Raw genomic sequence first — 11,842 nt, forward strand, 5'->3', positions numbered from 1 at the left:
ATAAAACATAAGCTCTTATTCTGTCTAATAAAAAATCTTAAAATTTGAATAATTTATCTAATTTTGCTCTTCACTCTCATTATGTAGTCTCTTCAGTTCATTACTGACTACGAATATAAGACACATTTTATTAATAAAAATAAATAAAAAATAATTTTTTTAATGAATCTTATTTTTTATTTTCAGCTATATCTGAGCTTCATCATCGTTACCTATTCATTTGATAACGTATCTATAGTGTATGGACATATTCATACTTTAATTTATATGTAATACGATTCTATTTAATATTATTCTCGGGGTGTGGGTGTTCATGGATCAGCCTCAACCGCTGGATGTGTCAGATTCAGAAACGTTCAACACGGCGAAGACGAATTTCCAGTCCAGTCCTCCCTCGGAATCAACGCGGCTGAGAGCAAACTGCTCCGATCGAACTGGCCGGCCCACCGCTTTTACCAAAACGCCCACACCCCGCCTCCATTTTCCCGAACGCCCACACCCCCACCCAGTCCCCGATTCAAACCGTCGCCACCGCCGTCGCCGCGTGAGTCGTGACTCCCCAGCGGCGGCCTGCCACCAGTCACCCACTCCCCGCTCGTCGCGTTTCTCTGGAAACCGCATTTGCGCCCGCCCCCTCCGCTCCCCCGAGCCGAGGCCCGAGAGCTAGCTGCCTCAGGTGGATCGCCGTCCACTCAGCGGCGGCGGGGTTTACGAGACGGCAAATTCCGGCGCGGGATGCCGCGATCCCGGCAGTGATGTGCGGATCGGAGCATGGGTGTGACCCCACCGGGAAGTAGCGGCGACCGGCGGAGGACTAGGCGCGGGAGCTGCGGCCATGACGATTTACATCGCGAGGGAGGCTACCAAGGTCTCGATTCGCTGGGCACCCCCCCCCCCCTGTTCTAGGTATCGCTTGTGAAGTTTTCTGATTGGTGTCCGCGCAGCTTTGGAGGAAGGTTGGCGCGGAGACGACGGCGGAGCTGCAGCTTCTGCTCGAGAAGTGGCGATTGCTCCTTGCAGGATTGGTGTTTCAGGTGAGCTTCTCAGTCGATCTCGTTTGATTTTTGAATCCTGTGTGTATGATTACGAGATTGTGGCGTGGCCTCTTAGTTCGCGCTGCTGTTTTCCGGGCGTTTAGAATTTTCGTGTCGCCCTTTTGCATTTTTAGTCATCTCTGTATTGTGTCGTTGCTGCTAAACTTGGTGCTTGATTTGGGGGACTGTCACCAATCCTATAATGATTTTGCCTGAAGTGAAAACATTTATACTGCGGTTTATGCTAAGCGTGTGACTGGTTAAACATTTTCACGAACACATGTTGATTTGTTGTTGATGAGGGCTAGAGTATCGTAGAAACATTTACAGTGTAAAAATTGCTCTTCGATGTGCCTTCTGTGCATACATCATTAGGAGCTACTGAGATATGCTCCATGTTGTGTGCAATAGCTGAGAATTCACACAGAAAGTAGAAGAACGGGCAAGCTTGATGTTTAAATATTTGGTGAGCTGAAACCAAGGTCAAGAGCAATATATCGTGATGCAAATTGTGTTGCTGGGCTAAATTGTTGCCTTGTGCCTTCTCCAATAGTTTGCATGCATGTACATGTTGATGCCTTCCCTGGAAATATATTAGATCGATTGCCTTTTTTGTTTATTTAGATTCTGCAAGTCTTGATTTATACTTTATCAAATTCTTTAAAAAACATTAGTGTTCTTTGTCTAGTTAGCAAGGCATTTCTTCTCTTCTATGAAGTCTCCATGAAACTGTTGTCTTTCTACAGTCTGCACATAATCATGTTAAGTAGGACAACTTGTGTTGGAAGACTTTTTAACAATGGCCGTTGTGGGAGTTATCTGGGTATCTCTTCAGAGTCGTCTGCTGTCTTTTAGGGGCATCCTTTGCTGATTTTCATTGTAACAAATACGATACCCCTTATGCCTCCTTTGTAGGAAAGGAAATAGCATTGCTACTTGCTAGACCTCAATAAAGATACATCAGTAACACTACACATAACATCCTTTGGCTAACTTGACTTGGAATGTAGAAGATTCACATATCCAGACTTAAAGAAACCTATCTCTTGACACTTAATTTGAATTGCGCAACCATATTATTTTGACATTCGATATTCCTTTCGGGATGATGTAGGCATTTTGCTAGCTTGATATATATGTATGACGTTTCCTGACAATCTGGCTGAATTACTTGTAGGTGGTTCTAAAGTGTCCCAAACACTGTAATCCTTTAGGGCCTGTTTGTTTCAGTCGTGGATTGTGAAAAACAACTTGTAGATTGTGGATTGTAAAAAACTGGATTGTAAAAGCTGGATTGTAAAAGCTGGATTGTACAATCCACCAACTTCTGCAGATTGTACAATCCAGCGATCACAATTTGTAAGCTGAAACAAACAGGCCCTTAGTGTAGTACAAGACCTTTTGTTCTAGCCTGATATGTGTGTAGCTTGCCCTAGTGATCTGCCTCCCTCAATTGCTCTAATCTCTTTTATCATTTCCTTTTTTCTTGGGGACTTGCTGGTGCTTCCATAGTATAACTGTTTTGCAGCTTGCTTTTTTAGATTAAACAAGAATTTTGTAGCACTCAGAAGGCACTATGGGATTTTTCTGTGCACAATTGAGAGAGAAGGAAAGTGCTTATTAGGAAAGCACACAATTTAGTTTTTAGAAGGCTTGATAGGTTACAAAACAACAAGCCGGTTGTCTGCTAATATTAGTTCTTTATTTTCCTTTTAGTTTTATCTGGGTTCTCTTTCTGAGGCTATGAAAATCCTAATGTCATGACTTTTCATTATTCTGCATTCCCTTCTCAAAATTTACTTATAAACATACTTTATCAGTTCAATAATGGATGATTTTGGAGATTCATGCAATCATTTTACCTATAATTAGTATATTCATGGATTGGCTGCTCGAGGAGTACATTACTTGCATCAGCCCGGGCCGCTGCTCCAGGATTTGGGATTTATGGCCCTTCCGGTATGTCATGTCACTGCTTACGTTTCAGTTCGCACCAGTGAAAGAATACTCAGTACTGACCTGGTTGTTCCACCGGCGGCACTTTTCTATATGTTAGGAGCTCGGACAAGACAAAGGTTACCTTAGCGAGAGTGTATTCACTTTCATCTTCATTTCCTTTCTGTTGGTAGGTGATTTTTTGCTGCACTATTTGTCTATTGATTTGATTACTTGTACCAAGAGTGTCTGCATATTTTATTATGTCTTATGTCTGGATTAACATGACCTGGGACCTTTATCAAGTATAAATTGTAAATGAAAGATCTACGGCCTAATAAACAAACACATCTTGAAAGCAATATCATTCAGATTTCAGAAAGAGCACGAGAAGGGATGTTTATAAAGATTATTATGTTAAACTTCATGGTTTGCAACATGAAAGCAATGAATCAACGGATTGGTGCCTGATTATTGGAAACTCCACTATAAACTACTTTTTGGTAAACTGGAACATTCATTTAGCAAGTAGCTTCTATGTTTGTGTTAGGTAATAGAGGCTTTACCTGGATTTGCCATTGCCAATACTAGTAAAAATATTGTTTTGATGGAATATGTTGCAGCATTTTCTTGTATGATAAAGATGCCACATTTGTCCAATATACTTGAACGACCTGCTTCTATACTCTGCCCTTGGCATCCTTTAGATAGTTTCCTAATTTTCTTGTGCTAATTTTTTTATAATACTTGATCAATGACAATTTGTTTGTGGTATTGCAGTGGAGTTTTCACCCTTTTGTTTATCATAGCAAACGCTTCTACACTGTTCTACTCTGGCGCAGGGTGCTTGCTTTTTTAGTTGTAAGTGTGGTTTGTCTTAACTTTGATGGTGTACACAAGTGTATCCATGTTCCAACAAGTGGTCATATTTTTCTCCTCCAGGCTTCACAGTTTTTACGGATCATTACGTTCTATTCCACTCAGCTTCCTGGTCCAAATTATCACTGCCGTGAGGTAACCTTGATTTCACATTTTAGCTAAAACATACTGAATTATATACTGTTACTCACAAAAGCATTCGATGAAGGCTTACTGATGCCATTTACCTTTTTCTTTCATAGGGCTCTAAACTAGCCACTCTTCCACCACCCAATAATGTGCTTGAAGTGCTCCTAATCAACTGTAAGTCCTTCATTTGTAGGTTTGATTCTTGTGGGTGGAAAGTTATCTTGATTCAAATTGTTATTTGCAGTTCCCCGTGGAGTGCTTTTCGGTTGCGGTGATCTGATATTTTCATCTCACATGATCTTTACTCTTGTTTTCGTGCGCACATACCATAAGTATGGATCAAAAAGGTACTGAATTCTAATGTGTGTGCTCTTGTGTGTCCCTCTGTGTCTGTAATTTGTGTAAATTTTCGTTTCAGTTCCCTACCAACTCAACCCTGATATATGCTCTAGTCTCACCGGCGGATCTTGATTTTTTAGGTTCATTAAGCTTCTGGCTTGGCTGATGGCTATAATTCAGAGTCTTCTTATAATTGGCTCTCGCAAGCACTACAGCGTGGATGTTGTTGTTGCTTGGTAGGACAAATTTTTATTTCAGTGATATGATTTGTCTCGAAGCGGATCTGCCTTCCTTTTGACAAACTCTGTTTCCACAGGTACACTGTTAATTTGGTCGTGTTCTTTGTTGATACAAAGCTGCCAGGTACATTCTTTTACCCTCCTGGAACCATCCAGAATTTTCCATATTATACATTCTGTAATAAGCTTTTCTGGCAATTCTGCAGAAATGCCAGATCGTACAAATGGATTATCTTTGCTTCCTGTAAGTTCAAAAGATAAAGATGGCAGGATGAAGGAAGAGCTCCATAAACTTGAGAAGGACAGCAGGATGAGGGAGGAGTTCCATAAGTTATTAAATGGAAACACCGTTGATGCTACTGATCGGGTATTATAGAGTATTTCTTATCCACTTCACATTTTCTAGATTTAATAATAATTTAATACTTTTGAATAACTTCTGATGCACACAAAAACTTACCTTTTCAAGTATTTTTTCCCCTAAAGATGAAATATACCGGACTGCGTTTGCAGTTCAATTACAGCTTCTTTTCTTTTCGTTCTGCGTTATAAATCATATGCTCGAATTTGGACTTTTGCATATGCTGAGCTGTAGACATGTATCTAGGACCCCTTTTGCCGTTTTCTCAATGTATCCTTTTTTTATTATTTCAGCGACAACGAGTGCAGATGAACGGAAAGCATGGCGAAGACCTGAACCACACTGTCTCTGATGCCACCCCCACTGGTACATGATCGGCCTCTATTCATCGGTTTATTGTCTTTCACATCAACAGGGGAATCTGCTGGGAAAAAAATTGCCTGGTGCCTCTGTATGTTGAAGGCTTCTCAGGGTACCTGCACCCACATTTTTATCTGCTCCCCATGGTATTGTCGCAGATGAATGAGGCAGGTGTTGCAGTAGTGGTAGAAACTGTAAAAATCTCGCGGCTTTTCTTTGGCAGCTGCTACAGTTTTGCATACTTCAGTTGAACTCGAGTATCCACCCTCGTCGTTCATATTTCAGAAAGACCCTTTCAGATCGATGATATAAGGGGAAAAATTGATCTCGATGTACATAGCGATTAGCTGGTCAATTGCCATGGATAATTCGTGCTGATTGGCCGTTGTATGTGAGCAATCTGTAGTGATTGTTCGAACTTGTGGTACCTTTGAATGTTCAGCTGTTTATCCGGGCATATCGAATCCTGTGACGATAGACGACCGGGTTCACGAGAGGATGCCTCACATATACGGCGCTCTAAAGAAAAAGCGCTTTGCCTGCTGCGGACTCCGCGTGCAGCGCGCTGCAACATGTACGACGATGGGATGATGAGCGCATGCGTCCGTTTGCGTGCTCGGCACCGGTATGCTGCACTTGAACCCATGTCAGCGATGCTGGCTCACGGCCCGAGTCCACTGAATGCAATGCACAGCTTGTAAAGCCGACAGGTTGTCTACAAGTCCGCGCGATGGTAAAAGTTGAACTGATCGTCGCATTTCTGCCACATCAAATAGTTATGGTCCTGGGATCAGCAAACACATGGATCTGAATTTCTCTGAATAAATGCATGTGCTGCTTGGTACTTCTGCTGCTGCTCCTATTTCGCAATTGCAAGTGTTGCCGACTTTGCAGTTAAGTGCGGATTGCTGCTGCTCGGTTGAGGTGAGTGCATCTTCCTTGAATCACGCAAGCTGCATGTTACCCGCTGCACACCCCACGTTCTGTTATTTAGTTCGATACCTTGGTCATTTAAACTAGCCAAATCTCCGACTGATATTGCTGTGTACGTCGATCCTTGCCTCTTGGGAAAATCAAATCCAACGAGTGGCTATCATTAACAAGACAAGTTCCTGTTTGCGATGCAAGATTTCTGTCCCAGACAAGTTGCTGTCTCTTGAAAAAAAATTACATGAAAATTCTGCGAGATTCATTTCTCTTGGTTGCGCTGTTTGATTTGTAAAGATAATATAAGCAGATAGAGAATATGCGATAATCTAATTAACAAAAACGTGTTCAAAGCATGAGGATCTTGCAGTCCCTGCTTTCATCTCCACCATCAATCACAAATGTGCACCATTTTACAATCTTTACGGAATAGCCCGCCTTCCATGTTTTCTGCATGTGTTATCATCCTTTCTACAAAGTTCGCATAATCCTTCACCCAAGCAACTCTCTTCAAATCTTCGGTTCAACTCAGGCAGCTTGCTTTCTGACATTGACCCATAGGTTACCAGTAATAGCATTAGAGCTTTTATTAAGAGCAATGAGCACCAAGCCACCAAGACTCATCCAGGAACATTGAAGTGGAAGAGCCAACATATAACAAAAGCAAACACCATGCAAGCAAGAAGGAAGTTGAGAAACCGGTGTCCTTGCCAGAACCTCCGAGGTTCGGTGGATGTTGCTTGGGCAGTTGCGGTGTTGCTTGATTCATTCCACTGGTCAATGAAGTCCGCATCACCGAAACCTGCCACGTTGCATGCGGTTGAGCCACAGATTTCGCAGATCCTAAGACAATAAAAAGAAAGGATGGAGCCACTTAAAACAAAGCTGTGCTTGTATTCAAACAAATATATCGGAAAGCAAATTTCCTTGAATGACACCAATGAAACACATTTGATAATTCCTCTTAGGTATCTACAATACAAGGATAACAGAGCAACACAAGACTTCAATATGATACAAAGGCAATAGTTTAAATCAACAGAATTTCAGCTGAATCGGACAAAGGCCCAATTTCATCTGAACATCGGTTGAGGAAGAGACAATTCTGAATTACTGGAACAGAAGTTATGTCTGTGATTTTGTCAGGATACTGATGCATATTTGCATTTCTTACAAATATTTCTAGATGTTTACCTCAATTTCAAATGATTAAACGTAAGTGCTCAAGAGGGTGTCTTTTGGTATCATGTATAAGAATAGGGATTAACTTTCATAAATTGCATCTAAGTGAACATACCTAAAAGTTTGTGATAGATGACTTCAATACACATACCCTAGCATTGATTTTTTTTAGATTCAAACATCTTCTGATGTAGTAAAATTTTAGATTCAAACATCTTCTGGATGATTGCATTTGAACTGAAGGGGCACTTACCGCTATCTTTTTTCTTCAAATCTTGTACTCAAAGAATCTCATCATTGTTGTTTCTTAAAGATAATAGCTTGGTGCAAAGTTAGTTTCAAGTACGTTGGATGTACACATAGTGCATGATGAATATCCAAGAGCGGGGAGAAAGCCCAGAATAGCTTACACTAGGTTCTCCTTTTACGCAAGGTGCCTTCAGCCCCTCACTACCCTTTCTGCACTTCATTTTTACTACAACTGTCACCTAGAAATCTATACTTGATATACTCCAGCTCAGAGGCATCTGATGTCAGGGAAAACTGCACAATCTTGCTACTCTTATCAATTTATTAGAATTACGCATTTTCTGAATAACGTTTAACACTGAAAAACACAGCTGCTGAACAATTGTTCGCATTCAATAACCTGCACTGCTTATAACCATCACCTTATGTAGATTTCTCAGCCTACCTAAACGAATTGTTAGGAAAACAGTTCTGCAAACATGCACATACTCACATGGTGCACCAAGTTGCGGTTAACTATGATCAGTGACTACATCTTCCATGAAGATCCATGATTTCAGTGGAAGCTGACAGGATGCCTCACTAGACCACCACAACGAAGTGACTTCCACTTTCGAGGATCAAGAGAGTTACACAAGAATCTGTAAGAAAAAGGCAGGCCAAAAGGGGGAATCTGACTGTATCGACTATGTTCTATCATATTGCCATTCCAAAGCCTTTCCTATAACCTACTAGTTAACTGATTCCACTTTACCTTTTCCTCCCCCATCCCATTGAAACCTTCATCATCCACCTAACTAAAGCAAAACAACAACTTCCTGCCACAGATTCCTTAACCATGTGTTCATACAGACAAACGCCATTTTTCGCAAAGGCATCTATCCTAAACAAATAATGACAGGTTTGCAGTTGCAACGAACTCGCAATAGACGAAAATATTTTAATTCTGAGTAGCCTGTAAACTTAACATATAATGGTAATCATGCGAAGGAAATTATGTATGGAAACACTTCAAATAGCAGCAGTTGGGCTTACTTGTTGCCTCTGATCTTGAACCAGGTCTCAGCGCACTGCTTGTGGGCGCGGGAGAGATCGTCCTTGCAGGAGCAGCCGAGCACGATGCCGGCGCCGGACTCGGCGGCAGAGTTCTCAAGGCCGAGGTGGCAGATGCGGCAGTTCCTCTCGGCCTTGTCGGGGCTGCCCTTGGTGATCTCTGCCAGCCCCGCCTCCAGGTCGACATCGTCCAGCGAGCACTCCGACACGCACGACTTCCTGCCGCGCTCGGCCGCGTCCACGGCGCCAGCGTCGCAGCTCGTGGAGATGTAGTCCTCCAAGGCGGAGTCTTGCCGCGAGTGCGAGTGCCACGACCGGTCCTCGGCGTCCGAGAAGCACTGGCTCCCCTGCTCCTGGTCCGAGCCCTCCTCGGCGAGCCGCCGCCCGCCGCCGCCTACGCGGCCCCGCTCCACGCCAGGCTCGACGGCGGCGATCGCCGATTGCTCGCCGTCGTTCACCATCGCCACCAAAGAAACCTACGAGATCAATTCAAGAAAAGGAAAGGAATCACTCCAATTCCCCCGTCACATAACCCCGACAAGAGCAAATTAGGAAGCAAGCAAACAAGAAACGCCGAAAACGCGCAGTAAATACCACTCTCGCAGGCGTCCAAGAACCCAACCGGAGGCCACTGCTCAATGCGGCCGATCACGAGAAGAAGTGACACAAGCAAAATCCAAGGCCGGTAGTAGACTCTAAACTCTAAAAAGAACTGAGGTATACGGCATTAGGTGGCTGCAAGATTGTATTTTTAAGTGATCTCTCGATCCATACTCGGCGACCGCACCAGGTAAAACAAAACAGAAGCGGTGAGGAGAGGGAGGGAGGCGGAAGCAGTAAGGCTGTTGCCTGTTGGACACTTCCAAAAGCAGGGCGAGTTAGGCGGAAGAGAGAAGGGGAAAGAAAAGACTTTGCCGTGGTTGCCGAGGAGGGGAAGAGAGGAGAAGAGAAGAGACGGAGCCGGAATGGCAGGTCGTGTCTCAACGGTCGTCGTCTTCGTCTCGTGGTGAAGGGGCGAGACTGTCATGTCACCGAGACGTTTTACAGTGCTTGGGAGTCAGCACAATCGTTCATCAACCCTAATTCGACGGTACACAATTACAGGATTTGGTATCGTTCGGCAACCACTACTACTGATTGACTGAGATAGCAGGTAGTTGGATGAATGAACACACCACGTATTGATCATCGATCAACATGACCACATCGTCAGGTGATGTAATGTGTCGGTATGCAATGCGGTGTACGGTTCATCGCTCGATCCAACAACCGCTGGGACAAACCTACGGCACAGTCGGCACTCCGAAAGCATGAAAGGAACACCCACAGTTCACCTCACCATGATCTCACGAATCATTGAGAGCTTAAACGCAATTGCCCCTCGAGGAGGGCGCCATCGCCTCAGCTTCCAGTGAAGCAGACGGCTAATTAATCTCTCTTTGGCAACGGGCGCCACCACGTCAGCTAGGGCATCCTATTGCAACTTTGACACTGATCAGCAACTGCACATATATTTTGTGAAATCAATTTAGGATATAGTAGTATGAAGAAATAAAAGAATAATATAACAAAAGAGAACTTGCATATCTGATTTTCTAAAAACATACACGTGTGATTAAAAAAGACAGCACAATCAATGTTAATTTTTTGATTTGTGAGTTGGAGATTGAAAGTATTTTTTAAAAAAGAAACGAGATCCAACTTTATACTATAGCCATTTAATTAATTCTAATGATAATGGAGATTGTTTGGATCTTCTTAGTGATCAACTCGAGTAAGATGAAAGATTGAGAGTATCTTAAAACGCGGCACGATTTGACACAAGATATTATGGGAAAGGTCACGCCTCGAAATCCTCCCCTTTTTCGCTAGTTCTTTTCCTTATCTATTGTGCAGGACCGGAAGGATTGATAGCCTTCAGGAGTCCTTTGCTCCTCCTGCGCCCGTGGTCTCCCGTGCATCTTGCCACCGATGCTCGAGCAGTCGAGTTCCAGCTATCTTTCACGTGATATTCTGGATCCCGGAAAGACAACTCTGGAAGACATTTTTAACCTTTCTTTTTCTCTAATGGTACGTTAAACCTGTACGGCTTAGCGAATGCGCTGACGCTTGGTCGACAGTCAAACTGTACTGGCTCGGTACTTGACGGAATTGTGCTCTTGTGGAATCGTGTTTCTGGGTTATGGCCACAAAGGATTATGGGAAACTAACTGGATAAGTGTTTTAATTTAATTGTGATGAATCACTGATAATATTGGATTTGAGTTGATCTTCATTGATATGAACGTGTTTGTGTGTGATTATGATTATGGCTACCTACAGTTGAAGTTGGAGTTTCTGTCTCGGGTGCAGGAAGTTTACACTCACCGGATAATACAGCAAGAGGATTTTCGACATCACTGAATAGTCCGGTGTGTGGTAAGTGTAAGCACAGGAGCATTTCAGAGTAGGGACGAAAATAGAGATCAACTAATCGGATGGCCCGGTGATGGAATCAGAGAGCACCGGAGCATTTCCAGCAGAGAAGAATTCTTGGCGCCAATGTTGAAAAGGCGCACTAGATTGTTCGTCGATTGGACTGTGAGCACCGGAGTGTACACCAGAGCATTTAACAGAGATGCAGATTTTTAGTATTGAAGTGGTTCTACACATTAGATAGTTCGGTGTGAGCACCGGATGAACACGGGAACATTTAACATAGTTGTTGCAAAATAAGATCTGATGTTGTTGTACTCACCAGATGATCCGGTGATGGACCTCGTACTCACCTCACCAAAAGGTTTTCTAAGAGGTTTTCAGAGAAAGAATCATTATACCCACCGAATGGTCTGGTCTTCAGAGGCTATACACATCGGAACATTTGGTGTTCATAATTTTTCATGATTTTGGTCCTTCGATAGGGATTTTGATATTGGGCTAATTGGATATGTTTTTGGAGGTTTAGAGAAACATGTTTTGCTTGTTTAATGCTGTGCAGGTGATGGATGTAACTTGGTAGTCGACAGCGGAATGATCAGGGTCAAGCAGAGAGTTTGGTGTCAGATGATCAAGGAGGCCAGACGGAGTAGAGGGTGATCCTAGCTATGCACCTGGAGGTCAAGCAAAGCTTGGCAGGAAGGATGAATGCGATGTGTTGACAAAGTTAAGCAAATGAG

At 43.1% G+C, this 11,842-nt stretch overlaps 1 protein-coding gene across 4 annotated transcripts; it reads left to right on the plus strand.

Moving 5' to 3' along the window:
- The first annotated feature begins 440 nt into the window (after nt 1-440).
- Nucleotides 441-10,486, plus strand: LOC133909156 (phosphatidylinositol:ceramide inositolphosphotransferase). 4 transcript variants are annotated; one of them, XM_062351459.1, is made up of 13 exons: nt 446-868; nt 945-1,034; nt 2,907-2,993; nt 3,091-3,159; nt 3,750-3,830; nt 3,912-3,983; nt 4,091-4,151; nt 4,222-4,324; nt 4,457-4,552; nt 4,633-4,679; nt 4,762-4,922; nt 5,210-5,282; nt 8,694-10,483. In XM_062351459.1, exons 1-13 carry the CDS (start codon nt 836-838, stop codon nt 9,275-9,277), a joined length of 1,557 nt encoding a protein of 518 aa, XP_062207443.1. In that variant the 5' UTR covers nt 446-835; the 3' UTR covers nt 9,278-10,483. The 4 variants fall into 4 exon arrangements, with proteins under 4 accessions (XP_062207444.1, XP_062207443.1, XP_062207446.1 ...); XM_062351462.1 differs by lacking the exon at nt 8,694-10,483 and adding an exon at nt 5,435-5,696 and having other exon boundaries at nt 460-868; XM_062351461.1 differs by lacking the exon at nt 446-868 and having other exon boundaries at nt 939-1,034; nt 2,855-2,993; nt 8,694-10,484.
- The last annotated feature ends 1,356 nt before the right edge of the window (nt 10,487-11,842 follow it).

The sequence above is a fragment of the Phragmites australis genome, chromosome 2 (genome assembly GCF_958298935.1).
Source record: "Phragmites australis chromosome 2, lpPhrAust1.1, whole genome shotgun sequence".
NCBI lineage: Eukaryota > Viridiplantae > Streptophyta > Magnoliopsida > Poales > Poaceae > Phragmites > Phragmites australis.